This window comes from Natator depressus, chromosome 6, assembly GCF_965152275.1.
Source record: "Natator depressus isolate rNatDep1 chromosome 6, rNatDep2.hap1, whole genome shotgun sequence".
Taxonomy (NCBI): Eukaryota; Metazoa; Chordata; order Testudines; family Cheloniidae; genus Natator; species Natator depressus.
In genome coordinates, this window is record NC_134239.1 from 50,979,907 (window position 1) to 51,006,702 (window position 26,796).

Sequence of the window (26,796 nt, forward strand, 5' to 3'; positions counted from 1 at the left end):
CAGCACTCAAACTTTCTGATACCACTTTGATACATACCCTATCTGTCTCTCTGAAGGGCTTATCCCGCCTACTCAAAACGTACATAGCCATTAACCAAATAAAAATAAAAGCTACTTTGAATAACTGCAACAACAGGAATCCATTCACAAAGATATACAATTTCTGAAGGAAGCTGGGAAACAAAGTGAGAGGAATTTCTCTTGTGACCCTTAGGGCTTGATCTTGCATCCTGTAGCAGGGGTCAAGCCCAAGAAGCGCATCTCCAATGCCTGCTACAGTCAACTGAATCCATACTGCTCCCCATTGACTTCCCAGGATCCTGAGCACAGCACCAACCTAAACAGCATTGCAGCATTTAGCTTGGTGCTTACTTAGTTGGCTAATCCTGACTAATAGGACCACCACCCAAGTCTTTATGAACAAAAGGAACAATTGTTACCAGTAAAAAAGAAACAGACTCATGTGTGAAAGGGAAAGTAATGATAACACACAGCACTACATTCAGGTTCCACAGAGAAACACACAGAAGAGCGACTCATTTGAAAACAAGACAGAACCTCATTTATACCCTCAAAATGCCACCTGAGGTAGTACTAAAAGGGGATTCCTGAGCCCTTGAGGTGGAAAGGGCAATATTTTTATTAAACTATAGTACATCTATGAAGCTTTCAAAAATATCATTGAATTGTTCAGATACTACCTTCTACTCTAACAAATGTACACATTGGTTGAAATCTGAGCAGTCAAGGGCATTTAGCTACACATTAACTTTAATAAAAGATGTGTGGCTCTGTGCTGTAGACTGCTTTGAAGTTCTCAGCCATTCTCTGTAGAGATTTGGGTGAATTTTTTATACAGTTTTCAACAAATATTCATTTGCAACTGTTCTAATGATGCTTGCTCCCTTTCAGGCTTACTTTCCCCAAGCACTGGAGTTTCACTTTCATGGAGGTTCATAGAAAGAAAAGTTCAAATTCCCATGTAAGTGTTTGTGGAAAGTCAATTTTTAGTTCATAGATAAATAGTTGCACCAAAGTGCTTGCAGTAAGAGTTATGCCAATCCAGTCAAGGAACAGAATTAATACCATGTGATCGATCACAACTAATTAACATAACACAAATAATAGTTATTCAAAACTTGCAATGAACCGTTCATAGTATGTACAGTAAAATCTGCAAAATACATTCGCAGAAGTCAAATTAGTACCTAAGTGAGGAAATCAGATTAGTGCTTAAAACCCTGTTTTTCTTATGGATGACTGGCTTGATTGGACAGATTAATTCTGTGGATATATGGGGGGGACTCTCATCTGGCCAGATCTTCCACCACCAAGGAGTGTAGCAGACCTGAGAATTGGACCCTTGGAACACAGGCTGACCACAATGATACTGTCTCTAAATGAACCAAAATACTGACTTTCTAACCAAGGGAAGGAAAAAAAGTCCATATGTTCTGTAAAATATTTAACAACCTTATTGCTCATGCACGCGAACACACACACACACACGCACAAAATCCTCACCCACTTCTTTTAAATGTCAGCAGGAAGCAAGAATTTCATACTGAGAGCTGATAGGCAACAACAAAAGATAGCCCTTGTTGGCATAGGAAGAGGTGCCACAGATAAAAACAATTCCTCTCAACAAAACCTTGAGCTTCATCACAAGTGTTATTTTCATAAGAGCTATGCATGAGCTAATGCTGGTTACAAAGTATATAGTGGGGAAGAGCCACCCCATTCATGTGCTGTCATGTGTTGCTCTGGCCAGTCTCTCAGAAACAGTTGTCAGCTCCAGACTGGAGTAGAGGAGAGATGCAGGAGAAAAATTCCTTCTCTCAAATGTCTACTGCAGTCAGACAATATATTGCAGATTGCATAATCAGTCTGATGAATGGGACAGTTAGTTCATAGCTTGTTCTCCTGCCACCCATGGGCGTTCTTTCCAAACTTGTACACTAGCCTTCTGTCTATGCGTTCCAAAATTCCAGTTTTATAATAATACCTGCAGTAACAAAACAGAAGTGATATTTACTTTAAAGGAATTGTTCCCAAGTAATACACGATAGGAACATAACAGAGCAGTCAATCTGATGTTTTCCATCAAACAGCAATCCTTTCTTTCTGTTAAATGGATATTTTCACACCCCCAGATCAGCTTGCATTATAGAGTTTAAAGCTTTCCCAGACTTCATGAAGGGTGAAATTTGCTCCTTTTAAAACAAACATTGCATGTGTGTTTTTGCTTCTAAGATGACCACAATTCAGAATGAACTGCTAGGATTATTGTCAAAGCAATAGAATTATTGCCAAAGCAAAGGAAAGGTAGATAGTGTCACATTACAAGCCATGGGCCAAATTCTCAGCCCATGTAAGTCAGAATAGCTCCACTGCCTTCCATGGAGTTATGCTGATTTATACCAGGCGACAATCTGGCCCTGTAATCTTATCTGTAACCAAAAGAGCCATGATTCTGTCTGATGACCTTTGGATAATATGCTAAAAAGCTATGCAATCAATATAATTGTGTGAAATGGACTCATATAACACACTATGAGTAATGTGGTGGCATTTTCACCTACTAACGCACCGGAGAGCTCTGCTCAGTTTTTCATATGTCATTCTGTCGTTTCGCTTTCTTTGTCCCCACATCTTTGCCAGGGCTTCTGACTTAACAACCCGAAAGATGCCTTGTTCTCTATCCTCCCAATCGAGAATGCCACAATTTTCTTCTGGAGACAGGAGAAGGTCTCTTACAAATTCCCACAAGTGAGAACTCTGCAGGCCTTCAGCAGGAAAAGGACAGAAGATTAACAGACTTTCACAGACGCAGTACTATAACCATAGAAATAATCAGTACAGCAGGTTTGTCAGACTGTGCTCAAGATCTTTAACCACTTATATCTGGAATCCATTTTGCTTACAAAATCAAGTGCATTGCTTATCTGTAAGCAGAATCAAATTATCTGCTGCAGACTGACCTTGAAAAGGAACTAATTCTAGAATCTGTCTTTTACCCCAGTAAAATTTTGAATTTTTGTCCTTTAAAAAGTTGGGATGAAGTTGCATCCTTGACAGGTTTAGCCTCCAGGAATCAGTATGGATTTCCACAGAATAGTAATGGAACTCCCTAATAAAGGACAGCTGGATTTGGGGATTGTTTTTAAAGCCCATCTTTAGATTAATTTCAAAAGGTTTGACATGAATTTAGTGCAGGTAAAAGGTTCTGGATTAACAGCTGTGATCAAATTCCCCTTTATCCATGAACATTTACAGCATTCGCAGCAGGTGAGCAAACTTCCCCACACAGGGAGATTTCTCTGGGGTGCTACAATTTAAGCCTGAGGCTTGCCTGAGTTCCAAATGCTCTGGAAGGGACAAGAACCTCCTAAGAAAGTGGACACACCTGGTTACCGTGTGTGCATGCATGTGTCATGCTTAAGGAGATTCTGAGTAAGCAATGTTCCAGGAATCAGGCAAATGGTGAAGCTGCAAACCCAATATTACCAACCTCAAGCATTCAGAAATCTTCAGCCAGGCCTTCCAAAATCATGAGTGGCTTCAAAAAAATCCTGAGGTTTTTTTTTTTAAATAATTCATTTGGGTTTGTTTATTTGCCTCCTGGATTTTGAGCCTTTAGGTTACACTCAGTTTTCGTTTTCCAGCTTCTCTCCACAACTCTGAAGGCTAGAAGCTCACTTTTTTAATAAAATGAAAGCTGAGATTCTTTTGATTCCAGGCAAGCACCCATGTAAAGAGACTCATGCTACAATTGTGAGAGATGGCAACACTGTACCAACCACTTCTTTATGTTTTGCTCATCTGGGGTATCACTAAGTGATTCACCCCTTTGTGACAAGCATTTGAAACCAGGGCTTTATACGTCTCGTAATCTTTCAAGCACAAGTTCTGCATTTCAAATATATACCTACTTGTTCTACCACGGCTGTGACATTCTTGACTCTTCATGCCCCCTGTTCTCAGGCATGCCTTATCATTGTCTGGAACAGAATTACAAAATAACATGACACGTGAAGGAGGAGGAATTAGAATCTGGTGATAATGTGGTCAAAAGGGCAATGTGTTCACCTACTCAAATGTCATGCAACATTGAGTCAAACTGGGGATGTGATCTGTTGTTAAAGTTATCTTTTAATAAAAAATAAACAGCTTTATCATAAAGATAAACCAAAGTGAATAATTAACTTGCAGTGGAACAATTTGACAGAGACAAGCACCACAAAGAAAAAAAAAGAATGAAACCATTTTACATATCATCTAAAGTATGTCTGGATAATTTGGTTTTAGGGAATTTAGGGCTGTCTTCAACAACTGCATATACATCTGTGATGTGAAACCTGGGACTTTCCTGGCTTAGCACTCAGCCTACACTGTGGTTGAGGGTTCATATGGCCAAAGTGCTACAGCAATAGAGGAATGTGAGATTTGGCAACAACACTGCAGAGATGCAAGCCATATCACCCAATTAGAGAAAGGGGGCCTGTCATGATATTGCCGTGACATAAGCAGAGCTGGTCAGAAGGGGGGACTGAAGGAGGGATCTCAAAGGCTGATTAACACCACTAGTTCTGCAACTTCTACAAATCAGCAGATCTGTCCTGCCTTGCACACAGATAACAAGTTCTTCAAGGTGAGTATTGGGGCTCTCTCTGTAGCAGTGGTACTAAAACAAAGAAAACCTGGAAAGCCACTTCCCTGAATGGAGTAGCAGAGAGCTACAAAATAATCAAGGTGGGAAACATTTTATGATGCCTGGGGTCAGAACTTTGCATTATTGTGCAACCCACTCTTCAGTGTGTGTGTGTGTGTGTTAGATGTTCCTTTTGAAGGGCTGATCCCCCGGGGTTTCTGAGTTTGCTGCAGCCTCTTGTGAGAGTTCTTAGTCTTGAGTTGAAAAAGACACTCATTCTTTTCGTGCTGAAATTCTGGAATTCAGATCCTGCTGCCAGCCCAAATGGCATTAACTAGAATTACATACGAGACAATGCCACATCACCATCACCATGTGATCGCAGGACAATGCACCAGTGTGCTTCCCTACCCACTTCCTGGAGTGACATTTGGCACCTCTGGTCATTTGTTCAGTGCACTCTGTACTGCCTTGAAACATGTGATCCTGTGTCAGAGGGTTTTCCACACTGCCTATAGCCAGGCAGAACACGAGTAAGCCCAGGCATACCCAGGGACTCTGCCTCAGTGATAGCACTAGGTCCTTAGGGGAAAGGAGAAAAAGGAGCCGATGTTGGGAACCTCATCAGTCTTTCCCCACCCACCACAAGAGTCTTTAATTTAAAGCATTCAAGTGGAGACAATTTTTGGAGTATTTTCTCACTTGTAAAAATCCCTTGAACTGCTGCCTCTGGAAGTATTGCTAATCATAGAACACACCACATCTTTCCTAGTGAATAGAGCTTTGCATGTACAAAACAAGGTTACTTACAATCTTTGATAGTTGGCTGGGTATCTTCAATGTCATTAAAAAAGGAAATGCCTATGGGGAGGAAAACATGCAATCCAGTGTTTAATTCTCTCGTCACACACTGTGCAGAATGACTTTACATTGAACCTTAAGGCACAGCTAGAGCCCTTTCCCCACTATATTAGAATGTCTGGATATAAACTCACAGCAGAGAATATAGAAACATATAAATTGCAACAAGGAAGATTAGTCTCCTGTCTATGCGAAGCCTGCTGCTAAAGATCAGCTTTCCAGCCCACTTCTCTGACCTTGTCACGACTATCTTCAGATCCCTTCACTGGCTTCCTCTTACTTCCCATATCAAGTTCAACCTCCTCATCCTTGTCTTCAAGGCCCTAAACAGGTATCACCTACTTCAGCATGCTTCTCTGCTCTCATTACCTCTTAATGGCCCCGCTGTGCTCTTTTTGGTTTGTGCCATGCTTCCTGTCTACCTGATCCCTTTGTATCTTTCTCCAGCTCTCACTTTTGCCATTTTCCTTATTGTCCTATACACTTAGATTAGTTCCTCTTCCTTCATCAGATCTCGCCTTAAAAGCCCATTTCTTCACTTCTCCCTCCACTACTTCAAGCAGAGATCCTCTCTTGTAGCAAACTCCATAGCGCAGCAGCATCTCTGTACAGCAGCAAGAGTGCTCAGACTATTAAATAAATGTATTACATACCAAAGACCCCTTCAGTGAAAGAAAATTCAGGTTGCAAAATCCGGCACTCAGTTTAGGCAATGCCAAAGTTAAGGTTGCCTGTATAACCATAATTTGGCCTCTTTGTGCATATGCATTATGATAAGGCCTTTAATTGCATAATCACATATGGGTTTTTTTCTACAGGACCCCAACCTAATTCAGTGCACAGGATGGATGATGCACACTGAATAAGCAGCTATTTAGGAATTTCTCATCATTTTTCATCACAGGCCTTATTTACTGCACACCATTCAACACCAGTGTTCCCTCTAATTTTTCCCACACATGTGTGGAATGAATTTTGTTATGTGCACCAATATGGAGGTGATGGGTGACACATGCCTCCATATAGGTGCACATAACAAAATTCATGTGGTGGGGTTGGGGCTGAGGGGTTCAGAGTGTGGGAGGGGGCTCAGGGCTGGGGCAGAGGGTTGGGGTGGGGGGTAAGGGCTCCGGCTCGGGGTAAGGGTTTTGGGGTGCTGCTGGGGATGAGGGGCTCAGGGCTGGGGCAGAGGGTTGGGGTGTGGAGGGAGGGGGTGAGGGCTCCGGCTGGGGGGTGCGGGCTCTGGGGTGGGGCCGGGGATGAGGGGTTTGGTGTGCAGGCTGCCTTGGCTGCGATGGGAAGAGAAGACTCCCCCCAACTCTCTCTCCCTGCAGCAGTACCTGGGCTGGGTGGGAGGGGTGCCTCTCCCATGGCCCCAACCCAGCCTGGGCCAGACCGGCTGTGGGAGAGGCACCCTTCCCCCGGCCCCAACGCGCTGCGGCCCAGGGTGCGCCCAGCGCTCGCTCCGCATTAGGAGACTCCGTGGCTATTGTCTGGGTGAGCCAGGGGAGCATGCTTAGCTGCTGCGCAGGGCATAATGGCAAAGCGCCGCGCCTCCTGTTTCATGCACGGTGCGTTTGAGTCGCACTGCTGCCGCTGTGTCAGAGCCTTGGCAAGAGCGGGGCTTGGAAACGTGCGTTTCGGCTGCACGAGGCGCTGCGCAGCAAGTCCGGCCCAGGCTGGGTTGGGGCTGTGGGAGAGATGCCACGGCAGGCCCATGGCTGGTTTGGATTGGGTCTGGTTCTGTGGGAGAGGAATCTCTCCCTGCCGCAGCCCTGAGCGCCTCTGTGGCGCTTAATAGGTTGCTGTGCAGCCGCACAGTTTAGAGGGAACTTAGTTCAACACCTGCACTTTGTACAGAACTGTTAATTTCCTCATCGGTTTTCCTGTGGTGCTCAATGGGATGTGTATTCCTAAATCCTTTAGATGCTTTTGAAAGTCTCCTCCCAAGTGACTTGCCCAGCAGCACATAGGAATTCTATGGCAGGGATAAAAGCCAATATTCCATAGCAGCAGTCGACTGCCTAAAAACACAAGACCATTTTTTCTCCTGCAGTCCCGTCTCATTCACCACATTCTAACTTCTGCAACCAGTATGACAGGGTTCCTGTGGACAGCAGCCTCATTTACTGCACAACCCTGATTCATCCTCGGAGCATCAACTCCTAGCATGTCCCTTCACCAACTCATCCCCAATTCTTCTTCTCCCCCTCAGCCTGTCCGTGTCCCCCTCATGTGTATTGCCCCCAACCTGTCCCTGACCTCTGCTCCTAGCCCATTCCTTGTGCGCCCTGTCCTCCGTCTGCTCATCACCTGTCTGCATTGGAGTCAAGCTGTTTTCTCTTCTCCTCTGGGAGGTGAATGTGGGGAACATGGAACGCACTACCTGCTCTCAGTTCCTGGGCCTGGAGCCACAGTGGCTCCCAGCAGTAAGGAGCAATTGCAGGGAAAGGCCTGCAATGTCAGTCACTCATGGCCCTCCAGGGGCTGTTCTAGCAGCCAGGTATTGCTAGAGTGGAGGGATGCTTAGGCCATGCCCCTTTTTGCCATGGACATACCTACTACATCAGTTGCCAGCAGCCCTATGACAACTCGACACCACTCAACAATTCTCCTAGACCAGGAGAATCCTGAAGTAGCCAGGTAAGCCAGCTTTAGGAAAGCCATGAATCACTGAGAGGCACAAAGCAGCTGGAATGCATTGCAGGATTGGGTCTAACTCTATAAATAATTACCCAACAATGTATAATCCATCTGGAGATGGGAAAAATAGTGTGGCACTGGAGTAGACTTGCTAAGTCTCCCTGTCCTGGTCAACGAAAAGTCAGCCGTCTAAATTATCATCAGATCTGAACCCTACAGAACCATCCTATTAATCTCCTGGAATCTAAAATAAAGGATAGCTGTAGAAGAAATTTCACTTTCCTTCAGTTATGCCAGACAGGCAATAGTTTAGAAGTTTATGAGCCTAAATTCACTTAAGCAGCAATAAATCTTTTAATCTTTTAGGAAGCAAAAAATGAGGTGGAAAATCAGTAAAGAAAATTGATTGTATTTGAGAATAATGGCAAGCATATTAATGAGGGTCTCATATTTGTATTACACATTATACTGATAGCATGTGCCAAACAAAACATCATGCCCACCATCAGATAAACAGTGCAACCTCTGATGTTTTGAGAGGAACACAGTAGCAGTATATTGGGTTGGTCTATGTTAAAGGGGCTTAGTCCAGTTTGGTGGGCTCAGTCCAGTTCTATCTGAGCTAAAACACCACATTTTGCATCCAGGACAGTCTCAGTGGAGAAGCCAAGGACTGAAGGGGCCATGGAGTCTGAACTATGGTCTTACTCCTACAGCTGAACCTGTCAAGTCAGGCTTGAGTGACATTGAGGGGGCACAGCTGGGAAGCCAGTAACCTTGTTGCCTATGCTATCTTCTATCTGTTGCATTTCTAATCTGCTGATCATTGTAGTATCTAGACACCAGATGTGCTTTGCCTCTTCTGTGAATAAATAAGGGACTTTAGTCCCAGGGCTGTCAGGCAAGCACCTTCCACTAGCATAAAGTTCACACAAAATTTGAAGCATTTTTTGTTTTGCATTCAATCTCTGAAACACTAACCATGTATCCTGATGTTCTGTAAGATGAAATAAAGGTATTCGCCACAAACGCCGGCAGCATCTGTGAACTCCTCCTGGGTCATGTTACACAGCTGTAAGCCATTAATATTAAAGTGGGAAAAGGAGATGCAGTTGGCGTCTAACTTGTATTGGTCACAGCAAAACTGCAGCCACTCACAGACATTGTGTTTACTCCAGTATTCCGGGTGAATAGATGTCCAGCAAGAATCGCCGACTGCAAGAGATTCAGCAGGAGAGAGAAATGAAGCTGAAATACTTACATTCTGAAATTCTTTCCAATAAGCATGTTCCAAACAAGAGTCATTCCTGTACCTTATTCTAGTAAAAGCACAAGCTTCCTCAATTATTCTTTTTAATATTGTCTACTTATGTTTTGATGCCTAGTATTACAGCCTTTTGCACCTAAGGTATTATTATTAATTATTATGTAGAACATTATTGTAGGAGGATCTCAAAAGCACATTCCTCTCAATCTATCACACCCCAAGTGTGATACACAAGATGAAACACTGACCCAAAGTGAGAGGCACAAAAAATATCAATGCAGGATAATTAAAATACTGTGGGATCAAATCCCTTAGCATGAATAACTCTCTTTCTCGCCTAAATTTCATGGTTATTTCCTTCTGATGTAAATAAATTGTCAACAATAAAAGTGAAGGGACACCAAATTTCTCTGGCGCATAGTACATTTTGCAATAAAAATGAGCAATGTTTCTCATAATGAGAGGCTGAGTCACTTGAGAGATGTCTCAAAGCACACTACAAGCCTTAAAGAAACCTAACAATACCCCTGGCAGGTAGGTAAATATTGTAAGTTTATTACTAAGGGAAATGCTTGTTTTCACAGCTATACCCAGCAAGTTATCATCATGCAATTCATCCTGAAGTACATAGTAAGTGTTAGGGTTTTGTGAACCTTTTTTTAATTTGTTATATTAGAGACTGCCACTAGATGGTGCAATGTGTAGTTCCCGGCAAAGTTCTTTTTAGGGAAGCATCTCTGACAGATAAAGGAAAGAGAAAGATGCTAGTTGAACGGTTAGGCAAATTTTAGTCTAAAAATATTTCAGTCAAAAGTGTCAACATTTTTTCAACAAATGTGAAAAAGTTTCTCAATCAGCAAAAGAGTTAGTGGGAAAATCTTGTTGCTATTATTTTATCATAAAATCTGACCATTATTTTTCTGTGATTTGTTTGTAGAGTAGTTTTTTTTAAAAACTAGCTCTGATGCTGAAAGTAGGAGCAGTGTAACAAAGGCACACGCTGTAGTCAACAGACATTATTACTATATAGATCACATATACAGGGGAGCTGGGATTTGAATACTGTATCTTTAGATGTAAACACAGATCTCTACCACTTGAGCTAACAGAGAACATCTGTAGCTAACTGTAATAGGAGGCTTTGTACCTGCAAAGCAGATACTAGAGGGAAACTGTACATGGAAAAGGCCTTCATCTTGCAAGCAGCTCCCACTGGATATCTGTGCAGGTGCAGCCTGTATGGAGCAACTGCTAGAATGTCCTTTAGCTTTGGATGCATTTTACTAAAGCCTGTGAAAAATCGAAACAAAATTCTGCCTCCTAGACTCATTATTTCTATTAACTCGCTAGACAAACTATTTTAGTTATACTCAGACAAATTCTGTTTGTTATACTGGAGTCCTTGAGGAAGAGTAATGATTTGCCTCAGGAGAGATTCTGGGCCAGTGACAGAAATATCAGCCTTTGAGACTATTGCTCTATTCATTTTAAAAGAGCTATGCCAATTTAAACCATCTGAAGCTCTGGCTCTCTACTAATCATGACTGAGCAAACACATGACAGTAAATAGCCAGGGAAAGGCACGTAACTACCATAGGGATGAAAATATTATACTTATCTAGGAAAGTAGTTAGATTAGATTGATACTGTTTCCTTCCTGTTCACATCTCATCTGAAAGCATCTTTTGTCTCATTTTAGATTTCCTAGTTCTTCTTTCCAATCAATCAAGCCAGGATTTATTATTTCATGTTCAGATTACATTTTTAACCCCATACATTTAGTTTTGGGACACCGTTTGTATGAAAAATATATGCAATATACAATCAGATGGCAGTGCATGCAAACAATATGAACTGTAATTTTTTTTGTCATCAGCCTAGCCAGGCAGTTTACTTCAGGGTGTAAATGCTGCTGTTGTTTTAGACTTAATTGCCCCAATGAAATTAATGGAATGGTTCAAAATTGTGACAATGTCTGAAACACGGATCTTGCATTCTAAATGGGTTTCTATAATATAACTAAGATCTTTTTCATGAAGTTTTAAAACTTACAGGACAAGTGTGTTCTTTCATGTACTGTAAATATCTCCATTTATTTGTGCATATAGCATTAAAATAATGCTGAACGTATTCTTCAGTGTCGCAGACCCCATGAGGATCTATCATCCCATCCAAGGGAGGCAGTCTAGAAAGGAGGAGATGTGGGCAAAAGATGCAAACTTTGGATCTGAGTTTCGGACTCTCAAAACTTTGAGGATATTTGAATCTGAGATTTTGTTTGGTCCTTTATAAAGAAAGAGGTCAGTTGTGACATACAGGTTGACACTGAATCAGCTTCTATAGGCCCTGGAACTGTGTGTATAGCTGTGCCAGAGGATGATTGATTCATGGTGGGAGAGAAGTAGTTGTACAGCCACCATCCCTCCTCAGGCCTTTTGCTGGAGAAGGGCAGCTTGAAAGTCAGCTGTACTTCACAGGAACCCTGGCTCTGGAGGCTAGCCAGAAGAGGCATAGAAACAGTGTTGGGGACTGTGAGGGCTGGCTCCAGGCCCCTTGGCAGAATTGGAAAAGGGTAGCCTACCTTACTCCCAAATCAGGTGGAGGCACCAAGGCATGAATCCAGCCCTATATTTTTGGTGTTGTCTTGTTTGAACCTTTGGGATCCTTGAGCTGTTTGGATTTTTTTCTGCTTATGTAGGAGATGGGGTGAGGGTCAAGGCCACAACTTCCTTCCGATGTGTTGAAGAGTTAAATGAAATTTGCTCCTTTGGTATATCTATTTTTAATTCCCTTAGGGCAGGGATCAGCAACCTTTGGCCCGCGGCTCGCCAGGATAAGCCCCCTGGCGGGGCGGGCTGGTTTGTTTACCTACCATGTCAGCAGGTTCGGCCGATCGCAGCTCCCACTTGCCGCGGTTCGCCGCTCCAGGCCAATGGGGGCTGCGGGAAGCGGTGCGGGCCGAGGGATGTGCTGGCCGCTGCTTCCCACAGCCCCCATTGGCCTGGAGAGGCGAACCGCGGCAAGTGGGAGCTGCAATCGGCTAAACCTGCGGACACGGCAGGTAAACAAACCAGCCCACCCCGCCAGGGGGCTTACCCTGGTGGGCTGTGTGCCGATCCCTGCCTTAGGGTAACATGAAATAAAAGCAACTGTTCCTCTTAACTGTTCCAGTTAAAAAATACAGTAAGTAACTTTGAAATACTTAAGCAACTGGTTCTGAAATTTTGATTTGACTTGACCGTGAAAAATATCAGCTTTGCTGGCAATATAAAGGCCATAGCATGTTCCTTTCATGGAACAGTTCTTGTCAGGATTAGCTTCTCTATTGGCTTCTAAAAAGATAGGAGTCTTTTTGGAAGTCAGAAAATATTCTTAGGCCCCAAAAAGTGCTGACATATGTCACGGGCACTCAGAAGGTGTTGACATGAAGGTCTGGCATTTTCAAAAGCGCTCTTCCTTTACTCCTTACACTGAAGTTTAGTTCCTGAGTAGCTCTCTCTTCTGTTGGGGTATGCACTGTACCAAAAGATTATGCAATTTGGAATACTCTTCTGGAAGAAAGATCAGCAATAGGACAGAGCCTCTACAGGAGATGTACACATTTCCTTTGAGTGGGAGAGAAAGGAGCAGATACGTTTTCCTTGCTGTGTAGTGAAATTCTAAGTGAAAAATATCTGGGTGAGATAAGGTGGGGAGCAAATAAATCACTCAGCAGCCAGCACAGAAACATTTTAGAAGTGTGCCTAGAACTAGAGGGGTGCTGGAACAATTTTTATAGTAGAGGTGCTGAGAACCTTTGAACCAAACAGTAAACCCCATATATAATGGAAACCACTTCAAGCCAGGGGGTGCTGCAGCCCCCTGCTGCAGCCCTAGTTTCAGCACCTATGACTACAGGTCTCTAGGGGAGAGGGGAAGTTGAAAGCAGAGATAAGTGGGAGCCACAGAGTTCCAACCATGACTTGGACCTTTCCGGAGTTGTGGTAACAAGGATCAAAGACTTAGTGTAGATAGGACTCAAGCAGGCACAGGGATTTTTACCACTGACTTCTATAACCCTGCTCTGTACTCAAGGCAGTATGGGATACCTGTTCAGATTTTCCCAGAATGCACTGGTTCATGCACAGCTGTACTGACAAACCAACAAGATATACATGTTAGTGCAGGGAAAAACACTGCTGTATCGACATCAGATGAATGTAGCAGAGCCTAGTTACATATAACATGTTTGTCTGTACAGTAGATCAATTCTATAGCCCTTTTCCATAGACCAGTTCCACGCTGTAAGAGAAAGTGAGCTAGAATCTTACAAGACATAATTCTGTGTAAATACAGGTGGTTTATCCCTAGCATGGTTCTAACTGTGATGAGACCAGAGCTACACTTTGCACTCAGTCATCTCAGAAATTCTGCCTGTCTCATTGTAGGCTCCTGCAGTTCTGTCAAGTCTTCTCCACTATTTTATGTGAGGAGGAACTCAGCTCACACTTGCGCATTCAAAGTCCTATGGTACTTTTTTCCAAGAAGTGTAGGTATCTTGACTCTTATCTTGGCCAGATTACAGTCTGGGGAAAACCTTACTCTGTTGGCCTAAATGCCTCTCATGCTTCAGATCAATGAAGTATTTGTCTTCCTTTTCGATCCTAAGTCTACTTGTATAGCATTGCTAGCACTGATATAATATAAATATGCGTGAAATTTATTCCTGGGTTACTGGGGAAGGGAAAAAAAGTGAAAACAATGTAGTTGGTTCTATAAGAATGTTTTAAATCAGCTCACGGGAAAAGTTATTGCAGCCCTAAAGGATGCTAGAAATGTGTCAAAGCATCCAACATTGAGCAATCCTAGGGAGAAAAGTGGAAGGGGAGATGCAGCTGCAGACAGGGTCAAATGAAAGCCAAGTACATACCCTGCCCAACCCATCTTAGTATGCAGTCTCAGGTAGAATCACAGCACAAAGTGGAATTGATGTAAGCTTATGAAACATTTCAATTACTTTACAGTAGACAGTCTAATGTTCTTGCAGTGCCTATGTGCAATACTGACCTTTAACTAGATGGAGTCTGAACTGCACAACTACATGTCAGAGGCCATATACTGCTAACAGCTAATGAAGATTCTCAGAGTGGGTAGAAAATTTTCCAGTGGAATGATTTTCCATTGGGAAATACAAAGATTCATTGAAATTGACACATTCCAAAATTTTGTTTAGAAAAAAACTGAAAGATATCTTGATAAGGTTGACATTTATAAGATAAGATAAAATTTAAAAAGTCAAAGCTGAAACAAAACATTGATTTACCTGAAATGAGTCGCCCCCTTTCCCCCAAGATTTTGTTTCACAGGAAACTAAGAAATTCTTTGTTTTTGCTTTGATTCCAAATGAAAACAAATTTCAAAATCAGAGAATTTCCCACAAACAAGAACTTCTAGTTCCTGCACAGCACTTGAGATTCTTCTTTAGCTGAAGCGTTAGGGACCTGTGCCCCTTTGGAGCAGATTCTATTTCAAATCACATGGAAAATTTTGAATGGCCAAGGTTTGCAGCACAGAAACAAGCATGAAGTCCATGATGATCATAAACTTTTATGGTTTAAACTCTTTGAAAAGTGCTGTTCTCCAATACTTAAACTGCCTCATGAGGGGACAAGGTCTGTTCTGTAAGAGCACCAACTTTGTAATTTGAAGGCATAAAAACAGTTTTATGGGGGGAAAATATTGCATGAAAACCTGTCAGATCCAAGTTTCACCACAAGCCTGGCTCAGTAACATCAATGAGATTATGCTTTATTTTCTTTCAGAGCCTATTCAATGATTTAGCCTGAGGGAGGAGAGGAAAAAAAATTCCAGCCATTTAGGAACTGAATCAAATTCTTATGGAAGGAAAAGAATTTCTAATGGGAAATGCTAACTGAACTTCTATAGCAGGGATCTGGTCTGGAAGCATTGCCATTTGGAGTGAATTCCTTAAAACTAACTATACTCCCCAGATGAGTCTTGTGGCCTGGTGACGTGTAGGATTTCCATAAGGACATTGGGGGGAAATTGTACACGAAACATTCAGGAGTTATCAGCAACTAGTCCAGTGGGGGCATTATTGAGTTAATATTGATGTATTACTACAATCCACAGATCTGTGCTGGTTTTTAAAATCCCAAACCTCACATGTTAACTATATATTTAACTGGTCATTGCTACTATGGATAATAAATGTATACAAAGTTGCAGAAAATTCAAAGAGATGTCACTCCATCAAACTAAATTACTATTCCATAGTACGGAAACATTCATTGTTAGGCAAAGGGACTTCAAAACAAGTGCTGTGTTTCAAGTGGACAGAGCAAAAGATTGGGAGCCAGGCATACTGGGATCTATTCCTGACTCTGCTTTTGATTCCCTCTGTAACCTAGGGGGACTATCACTGAAATGTTGTGGGTCTCAGTTTGCCTTCTTGCAAAATGAAGATGATAATGCTCAATTGAGAAACTTAATTAATTAATAGCTGAAAAGCGCTGGAATTCTTTTGGGGTCACTGGGTGAGATTCAAGAGATCTAGGTTCAATTTCTGGGTCTGCCACAGACTTGCTGGGTGATCTCAAGTAAATCACTTGATTTCTCTGACTCACTTTTCCATCTACAAAATAGGGAGAATGCTTCCCTATTCCACAGGGATGTTGTGATGAGAAATCCATTAAATGTTTGTGAGGGCTCCATGCACTACAGTGACATAAGCAACACAAGTCTCTTGTAGATATATGATTCTTTGCTGAAAGGTACTATAGAAGTGCAAACTATTATTGTTGCTATCCATATGCCTGTCTTGCACACCGTCAGCTTATGTGCCTGAACAGAGCAGTAATGCTTGAATTAGAGATAAACGTGGCAATAGGCTCAGCAGTGAGCAACACATGCCCAGGCCATTTCCCATCAGAGCCGATTGGAATACCGGTAAATTCAGTCCCCTTTCGGGCACATATTAATTGAACACATCTTTTCAAACTGAGCCTATGTACGCACCTGTCTGATGATCAAAGATGGGATAATAGTCCTCAGTTGTCCCAAACAATTCTGTCCAAGACATCAGGGGCTCACAGATCGTGTTTGGCAGAAAGGTGCTGTGAGTGACCGAGTCCAACATCCCCCTAAAATATTAAGATAATAGTCAAAGCATGGCAAGAAAATGTCAATGACCTGAGTCATAAGGGCACATCCATAACCGCTTTAATGTGGAATGGCATGTACCTGTGAAAAGTACCCTTGGATCTATGCTACATCCACTTAAAGCAGCAGTGAAGGGGTTAGTGAGCTCAACAAGAACATTATCAGTTTAAAAGGATCTGCAAGCAGATTTATGACTCAACATGGATGCGGGTGGTATGAAGTTTTCCCATAGATTCTTGTGTGTGTTACAGGTGGCACATGTGTAAAAGCCAAGGGAAGAACAGACCTATAGTACAGTACACAGACATATGGTCAGGGTTAGTATCATTAGTTATTGAGATCATTTTTTCATTTATCGAACAAGTCCCTTGACAAACAAATTGTCAAAACATAGTCCTGGACTCAAGGCACTTACAGTGTTAATCAGATACAAGTGCAGACATCAGACAGTCCATGGTTTATGGACAATGTGCAGTATCTGAAAATCAATCACAAACTGGAGTTCAGTTTGTTTCTCGAGCATAGTCACAGCTGGAATTCAAGCAGAAACTTGTTTAATAATAATAGAAAACTTCACTGTGTGACACTTTCGTCTCAAACTGGTCTACGGAATTGTTGAAAATAATACAATTCTATTGTGAAACAATAAACGGAGAGAGAAATTAAGAGATCTAGGCAAGGGAGAAAAGCTACATTTTCAGATGAGATTTGAAATGAGACATAGTCCATGAAGTAGAGGGATTCAGGAGGACCATTCCAGAGGACAGATGGGCAAATGCACACACAGAGTTTTCCTTAGGTAAGGCTTGTGAGACCACAACCCTGAGCTCCCGTGTGAACTTTAACTGTACTTGATTCAGTTTTAGTGGTCTGGAAAAAAGCAACAAAATGGAATGAAAATCATTGTGGCTCAGTTCTGCTTTTCCATTTGCAAAAGACTGAGACTGTCACTGTTCCAATGTCTAGTAATAGCTCCATGGATGTGCTGCAGTGAATATACAAGTGCAAAATAAATTGACACAGATTTGACACAATTGTCTCTTGGCTCTTATCTCTTCAAACTTTAGTTTCTTCTGCCTTCCATAACTAACTCCAGATCTGGTCATTCCTAGCAGACAGAAATCTGAGTAAGCTAACATGATCATATATAGTCTTAACGGATAACATTTAGTATAATGCAAAAAATAAAAAATAAAAAAAAATGGCAAGCTGTGTGCAATAGGCATAGGGACCCAGATCCATGCTGTGACAGCTGTATTGCAGTATTGGCCATCTGCTCCATTTGACCTAGTTCATTAGTGAACCACTGTAATCTTTGCGCAGAATGGAGGTGGGGGGTCAAGGCATTGATGACTGTGGTTAGATGGCTGTAATGCTCTAGCATCTCATCAGCATCTTGGCCTGGAAGGTAGGAGATTTGTTTACTTAGCATGGTCTGAAAACTCTCCCTTCTTTCTCTAGTGGAATTGAGGGAGAGCCATAATCTTGACCTGGATGAAATGGGAGCAGACCAAGAGAGTGGGAACATTTAGGATGCCCCCCAAATTCTCTTTCATACTGAAGATCGGGTCCAATGTGTGTACATATTCCAGAAACAACACGGATCCAATGTACTGTTCTGATGTGAATGGAACGCATGAACATTCGAACACTGTGGATCACTTGAGCTGCTATATTGCCACATTGTTTCTAGTGGACCTAGTGTGATGCTGGTGTTACACGTACAAATGTATTTTGCTAATGAACACCACAATTAAAAATAAAATATCATACTACAGTACTAATGCAATTCAGACATTTCAGGATTTTATAGGAGCAGAGCTGGTAATGCCATGGCTCAATAATAAATAAATAAAAATAAGGAGACCCATAGTATTTAAGATTAGATTGTACTATGAGTAAGTTAAGTTCTTTCTCCACCAGTAGTAGGCTGCCATACACAGAAATAGGTGCCCTATACTACACTTGTTCAGACACAGGTTAGAAGGGCAGAGCAATGACATGTTTATTACTTCATGGATGATGCAGGATCTAACATCACACAAAATCCTTCCCTAGTTCTTCTGCAATCAAAGCAATTAAACTATTGTATTTACATCAGATCATGGAAGATTAATATTGCAGGGAGTTATGGCAGGTTAGATATAGTGTGCCAACCACACAGAAACAGAGTTTAGTACTGAGATAGAGACTTCATAGAGAAATGGAGAAGAAAACAGGAAGAACTGAGACACCAATGCCCCCAATTCTTCTTCCATCATAGAACACTGATAGGACCATGTAAGCATATCCCACATTAACAGATAATCCCTGTTCAATGCCCCATAGAAGGGGAACCCTCCCCCACCCCACTGACCCTGCTACTATGCACAAGTCTTTCCTAGCACTGTATTTTGCAGTCAGTTTAACCATGTGTATTACAGCAATAATCGTGATACTTAAGCTTCTAAATGGAGCAGCCATTGGCAAACATACACCGGCATGAGCAAAATAAGCAAAAAATACACTAATAAGTGTATCCCATTTCAGGTAGAAGCCAGTCTGATGTCTCCTATGGTAATGGAAGCATATCGATCCAACATACTGTATAAGCTGTTGGAAAATGCAGATGTCTGGGTCCACCTCATGCCTGATTCCTGTACAAGAGTGAATTATTGCTTCCCACATGGGAAAATGTTTTGGGTGAAATCTGGGCACTATTGAAGTCAAAAGGAATTTTTCCATTGACTTCAACAGAGACAGTATTACACCCTTTGTCCCTGTCAACAGCCAAGAGGTGGCAGGACAACAAAAAACAAAACAAACAAAAACCACCTGCAAGTTTCAATGCTGTTTCTAAAAGTACTCTTTACTAGAAATAGATATAATCAGTGGGGGCAGAGGAAATACATCCTCTTTGTAGTGCACACAATTTTGCAGTTTGATTTTTTAAAAACTATATATGTTTAGTGCTAACATTTGGAAATGTGTCACTATTTACATAAGGGAATGTGTTAGCCTTGAAGGGATCTAATCATCCCTTTACCTGGAGTAAGTTTTTGCTAGGCAAGTAAAATATTTTTATAGTTTTTACAGCCTCATTATCATTATGGTGAGTGAATAGATTTCATGACGTGACTAAGAAGTTTTCATGAGGATTTTCCAAGGCTGAAAAGATACATTTAGGGTAACACCACCACGTTAGAAATGAAGATGGGCCTGATCCAGAACCAAACCCATCAGATTATGGAGAAGTTCAGATCTGAACGTACATCTGATCTGTAAGGCTTGGTTTGAACAGAGCTTATTTCTCCAAACTGCAAAATTCTAGAAGTTTGATACTTGGCTTGCAGCTATAGTGACAAGGTTGCTACCACAAAAGGGCTTAGCAATATACCATAATAGATGACAAAACTAATTTACAAATGAGAAATTCCCATTTTAGAGAGGTACCTCTACATTTTTATACCATCAGTCCCATATACAACTGTGTATTTTACAGCTAAATATATTAATTCTCAAAGTCACTAGGAGGATTAATTTATTTTCAAATATTCTAGGCAAACAGAATATTATTGATTTAAGTCATGTCAAATAATTTTGCAGCATTATCCCTGGTATTGTTTATAAACACATGCTATATCTGCTTTCATGTACTCTTAAGGAAAAAAGGGAAGGGGCAGTCACTTGTTTAAACAGGAGATCTTTTCAATGTTAGTTTTGCTCCAGCTGATGCAGGGCTGCAAGAAGCAATTAATTTCCAGACAGGTCTGGATTCGTCATTTGTTAAAACATATTTGTTGAGGTTCAATTGCTGGGTAGGACACAAGCATGTCTTGATCAATAATCTATTAAATTGAAATTAAATGGATTGGTCAGAACAAGTGGTTTGAAGCCCAAACACGAATGGCATCAGGGAGGTGACTGATAAATCAGCACAGCACACACGCTGCTTTGGCAGCTGGAAATCTGTTTTACAAATATTGACATCAATAAACAAACTGAGCTTACGTGCAGATGGGTGCTTATTCCCGTCGCAATGTTTAGGTCCAAAAGGAGGTCTCAGAAGCAAGGGGAAAGAGGTGGCTTTCCTGCAGCAACACACAGCACTATGGAAATAAAGCCACCTGCAGTGCTGTGATATATGGAACTCCTTACAGACAGGTTCGTTTGGTTTTTCAGGTTCTTATACACACCCCCTTTGATGACAGTGATAATACAGAGTGTGCCACAGCTGAGGGAAGGGAGGAGAAACGTTCTTAAGTACAGAACGTTTACCTTTATCCTGTATTGTTTAGTCTCCTCTTAAAGTTGTTGACTTTAGTAACTGTAAGTCTTGGGCGACATTAAAAGTCAGATCTGCATACTTGCCTCAGTGTGGGAGACTTTCCTGCTGGGCTGCCTTTCGGAATCTTGGCACTTAAAAGGGCTATCACATTTTATTTATAAGCCACAAAAAGTACAGAAGTTAAGTAGCATTATCCCCATTTTACAAATGAAGAAGTCGAGGAGCAGAGGGATGAAGTGACTTGCCTGAAGTCATCTATCAATTCATCGACAGAGTTGTGAATAGAGCCCTGATCACCAGGCTCCAAGACATTCCCTATCCACGAAGCTACCCTGCCTCCCAACAAAAATAGCTGCTGAGGTCCACCGCAAAAGTGGCTGCATTTTAGTAGTGGAGAATTGATTGTAAAGTGTTTTGGGATCCTTTAAAATGAAAGGCTTTGTTGTTAGGAGTGAGAACAGAGACATAGACAGTGGAGGATGAACTGGACAAAGATGAGCAAAGCCAGCACAAAAGGATAGCTGTTGTGTAATTTAAATTAGTTAAAACTTAGACCAAGCTGGATCTACATATTTTAATTCCTCAGAATTCCAGTCTTGCTCTCTTGGCAGTGTGTGCGCAGAGGGTAGAGATAAAGATTTAAGCACATATCATGTCAAATCTCCTGTTTCCTCTAGGAGACTCATCTTCCTACTAGTGAAAATGCCAATCTTGTTCTTTACTTTCCTTGGATGTGGTTTGAATTAACCTTTTCTGACTCCAAAAGGTTGGATTCTTGGTGTTGTCATTCAGTGAGAAATGAAAGTAGTGCTATATGTAATGAACGTATCAGTCAGATTTTATGAACAGAAAGAGTCAATTTGCAGGGCACGTTCTAAGAGGTTCAGATGTTTATGGCCACTGGAAGGGAAAGTTGGCAAAAAAAGAAGAGCTGGATGGATGACATTGTATCTCAAGTGGATCAAAATTCATCCACAGAGATTAGCAAAGGAGTGTACAGAATGGACTGAGTAAGAAGCTGAAAGCCAAATCCTTAGTTGGCGGAAATTAGTATAGTTCAGATGGCTTTGAATTGGGACCTTAAGGTTTAGCCCATGTTGATTGTGACACAAGACGGATTGGAATCTCAAAACTAGAGGAAAGAAGCTTTTAATGTATTAACCCATAGCACTATCTTCCTTTTTTAAAGAACCCACCACCCATAAAGCTAGGAAGACACATCATGTGATACAGGTGAGTACGAATGGATACCAACGATTCCCACACTGGGTTATTTCTGATTCAAATTCAGCTCAGATTTCAACTGACCAAAACTAATTTAGTTCACAATCTGTTAAACCAGGTTTATTTGATATTCCCTCGGTTTATGACTCATTATTATTTTTTATCTCTTGCGATCATCTGAGTGGCTCCAAGGAAGCAGCGAGGTACTTTATATAGGCTGGAAAATGTGGTGGTGAAGCAATCATGATAATGGATACTGTAAATACGAGACCAGGTTTGTCTCTCAGCTAGAGCAGTACAAAACCTAGAGTAACTATTTCTCTCACGCTGTACTGGTCAGCAGATGTGGATAGGCAAAAAGTACAAGAGGACTGCACCATCAGAACGAAAGGTGCAATTGGGCACACTTCCTGTACACCAGAGAGATCTGAAAGCTCTTGTTTCTCTCTTGGGCCAAGTCTCACAAAGCAACTGATCCCAATGAGCCCTACATTATTTGCAGTAGAAACAACTGGTGTTTTGCAATCAGAACACTAAACAATCACCAAGCGTCAGTGAATGGGCCCTAAGCGGTATTTGACTGAGGGCTTCCTGACCTACCTCATGTTTTTCTTCTTCCTTAGATTAGTTATGCAAGACTAATTTTAGTATCTTTTTCATAGGCAAGTATCTGCATGGAACTAGTTACAGTAAAAGGAAGGATCAGCATCCCTATGCCCATTTCAAATGGTGGTACAGCAGTTGGATTATGTAACAACATGTCTGTCAGTTAATCAAGGCAGTTCAGTATGGATTTGTAATTAACCTACACATTGGGTGAGCTTTTTCAGAGTTGGCCATATCACTTTGTAGGTGCAAAACATTTCCCCCTATATTCTCTTCTCTCCTGTGCACCAGGATCTCACCACTTTGCAGAGAGCTGGTCTGAGGACTTTGGGGACATCTAGCAGGGAGCTTTTTTGATATAAACACTAAATGTAAACAAACCTGGCTTTGAGCTAGTTCATTTACAGGGAAACCCTCCTACCACGGTGAACTATGAAATATGGATTAAAAAAACAATAGATTTAAGAAGATGCATAAGACACACGCTCCACCACACTCACACCAAGCATGTACATGTGCGCACTCCCTTGCCCCCATCACAAGAACACAACCACCATCCATTTCATAGGAACTATTTTTCTATAGTCAGAATAAATAGCAATGGCCAAAAAATCTACATGGTTAAATACTCTCAACTATTACCGTTGAGTGATTAAGTCTTGGATCTCTAGTACACGTGGGGTAGCACAGATGTAGTGCTCAGAAATTTTAGATCACTATGGATGAATTTGTTCTAGGGATAGGAGGAGTGGAATACAATGCAGATTCAAGGACGGATCCTGGGCCCTTCCCAAAGTTTCTTTGCACCAATCCTTAGCTGGGGTAGGAATGGCACAGGCCTGGAGGACATTGAAGGAGTGGCTCTTTAGGAGCTGTTATCTACAGGAGCTAATGAGTGCAACCCCATGGCTTCACAAGGTGCATGGCTGTGGAGAAGCAGACCCAGTGGAGTGGCAGACCAGTGTAAGATCAAAATCTGAGATCCATTCCTTATTTGCATGAATTTTTAAAACAGCTCCAGACCTCAGCATCCTCCCCTTAACAATCAACTGATTAATAATCCTGCCAGTGATTCAATTCATCTACCTTCAGCAATTGGCAAGTCAGTTGTACAGATTAAAAACAAATCCAAGCAACAAACTTCTATTAACTCCCAGGAGTTTTTAATACTGTCCTGAAAACATACAAGTCTTGCATATTCTTTTCTTAGTCATCAAATCCCAAATAGGGACAAGACTGCTGAACAGAGACAGCGCAGGAGCAATAATGAGATTAATAATGTGTTTAAACAAGGCTGATGACATATATGGAATTCTTACGAGGTCTCCTTTGGAAGCTGACATATCACTTCATTAGCATTCTATGGATCAAGGATGACCCTCTTTTTAAATGGGATGATGCCAGAGAACTAATGACACAATGACATCACTTGCTGTCATTCTTGATTATCATTGTGATGATCATTCTGTATTTGCATATTTCTGTGCAATGCATTTCCTGTGCTGAGGGAATCTCCCAAGAGGCAAATGGCAGGCACTTTCAACACTTTAGAAAAGCCTCTCTAGGGATCTACAGGTCTGTATGCTACGCATCAGGTTTGCAAAGGGGCCTCAAAGGGGTCTCAAATATTTGGGCTGTAGTTTTGTGTCCCAACTTTTTTTGAACATGCAAAAGATCAAATCTCTATGCACACATGGCATTTGGATGTGAAATCAAGTACACACCTAGGACTTGATTCTAATTGCATTGACAACTCTGTAAACTGGAGTCAACGGGATTGGATTCTCCCAAGTTTACTTTGTGCTGCTCATGCTTACCTGGTAAAACGTGATCTTAAACCAGCAGATTCCCACCAGCGAGTTCCCTTACATTGGAACCACCCTGCCCCTGGCATAAGGGGAGGGACAGACATGGGCAGGGGATGGGTGAGAAAGGTTCTGTTATGCTTGAATTTCCAGTGGTGTGAAGTCCCTACAGAGCCCTTATATAAGTGAAAAGAAAAGGAGTACTTGTGGCACCTTAGGGACTAATAAATTTATTTGAGCATAAGCTTTCGTGAGCTACAACTCACTTCATCGGAGTGAGCTGTAGCTCACGAAAGCTTATGCTCAAATAAATTGGTTAGTCTCTAAGGTGCCACAAGTACTCCTTTTCTTTTTGCGAATACAGACTAACACGGCTGCTACTCTGAAACCTTATATAAGTGGCATACATTAAGCTTGCGGCCACACACCTTTACTTTGCACCAGATTGTGTGGTTAAGAATCATGGAGCTCTGGTTGGCTCCCTGACATCTTCCTATCTCTACTGTGCCAGAACCGAGATTGGACACAGTACAGAATCAAATCCAATGAAGTTCAACTGGTGTGAGATCAGGATCAGGCCCCCATACAAAACATGCACAAATGCTGCCTATTTACATAAATTTGAGGCTCTGTATGTGCTAAAACTTGGGATATACAAACAGATACACAATTTCAAATGGGAGTACATCAAAGCCCACTGTGAACTTTCAGTGTGCTAGAGCAGAGTCCACATGGGAGGTTGCTGAAACAAGTCCACTGTAGATTCACACCCTGGCTTGCTGCGCACTAATATTCTATGTAGACAAGACCTCACACAATATTCTGTTTTTGAAAGAAAAGAAAACCCATGGAGCATCTCTAACCTTCAGAGGTAAGGTAGGAATTCCCCTATAAATTTCAGCTTGGAGGGGTTAGATAACAACAAGTATCAGAGGGGTAGCCGTGTTAGTTTGTATCCGCAAAAACAACGAGGAGTCTGGTGGCACCTTAAAGACCAACAGATTTATTTGGGCATAAGCTTTCATGGGTAAAAAAACCCACTTCAGATGCATGGAGTGAAAATTACAGATGGGACATAAATATGAATATTTAATATATTTAACATATATAATTAATATAAATCATATTTAAAATTATATTAAATATATATATAACATATATTTAATAAATATAAATATTTATGCCTGCATCTGTAATTTTCACTCCATGCATCTGAAGAAGTGGCTTTTTACCCACGAAAGCTTATGCCCAAATAAATCTGTTAGTTTTTAAGGTGCCAGCAGACTCCTTGTTGTTTTTAACAATAGTTTAGATATATCAGTCTGAAGCAGCCTAATTTCAGTTGCAGGAAATCCCAAGCAGTAAAATGGTTCCACTTCTCTAACATCTTCCAGCTGGCTAATGAACTAAGGTGGATAAGTATTATTATTTCCCAGTTTTACAGCTGGGGAAAGGGAGTCACAGAGAGGTCAGTTGATTTGCCTAAGGGTACCAAGCAAGTCAGTGGCAAGGGAGAGCCAGCAATAAAATCTGGGAGTTCTGTGGCTCCTTGTCCTCTGTTGTAACCACTGACTAGCCTACACTGATGCCCTCTCCTCCCTCCCCTCAGTAGCTGGAAATAAAGCGTTAGGGAGTCTTTTGAGATAGTTAATACATGTGTGGGCAATGACTAATCAAAGTCTGCATTCTACTCTTGGCTCTACCAGAGTCCAAAGTGTGATCTTGGGTCACTTAAACTTTTTCTTTGACTCCTTTGTACAGTGGAGTCAAAAATACTTCCATGCTTCAACGGGTCTGGAGTGGCTGAGTTTGTTAATGTCTGAGAAGCTCTTTGAGACCTTTGGATGGTCAGTAGCTTATGACTGTAAAATATTACAATATCTTGGCACACTGTAGTCACACTGTAGTCTTCCCAGACAAATGCTGAAGTGTGTTTCTATACTGTCTTCTATGCGAAAACAGATGGGTTAATGCAGCACAAAGCTCTTCTGTATATTTTTCCACAGGAACCACTCTAGCATCAGACCAGCTGTAAACCTACTACAGTATCCCTGAGGCTTCAGAGGAAGGGAAACCCCCCAGAACGCACCTGGCCAATTATGAAATGCAGCTCACAGGGGGAAAAGTTCCTTCTTGACCCCCCGCAGGCAATCAGCTGATGCCATGAAGTGTGAGATTCGAGTACCCATATCATTATCTTAGTTTGCAAAACTGCAAAAGGTTATTTATGTGAGTGCCGTCTTTAAAACTTGCTGTCACACTTGTCTTAGCAGTAACCTCCCATAGCAATGAATTCCACAGATTGCCTATA

General features: G+C 41.6%; 1 protein-coding gene across 1 annotated transcript in view; it reads right to left on the bottom strand.

Annotated features, from left to right (window-relative positions):
• Positions 1-1,245: 1,245 nt before the first annotated feature.
• Positions 1,246-26,796, bottom strand: part of ELF5 (E74 like ETS transcription factor 5) — a 97,492-nt gene continuing 71,941 nt past the window's right edge. The window contains exons 3-8 of the mRNA XM_074955266.1: positions 16,440-16,564; positions 9,137-9,370; positions 5,462-5,512; positions 3,933-4,001; positions 2,591-2,786; positions 1,246-2,005 (exon numbers count right to left, since the gene is read on the bottom strand). Of these exons, the coding sequence (XP_074811367.1) occupies positions 1,909-2,005; positions 2,591-2,786; positions 3,933-4,001; positions 5,462-5,512; positions 9,137-9,370; positions 16,440-16,564 (772 nt within the window). The 3' untranslated portion in view covers positions 1,246-1,908. The remainder of the gene's footprint in view (positions 2,006-2,590; positions 2,787-3,932; positions 4,002-5,461; positions 5,513-9,136; positions 9,371-16,439; positions 16,565-26,796) is intronic.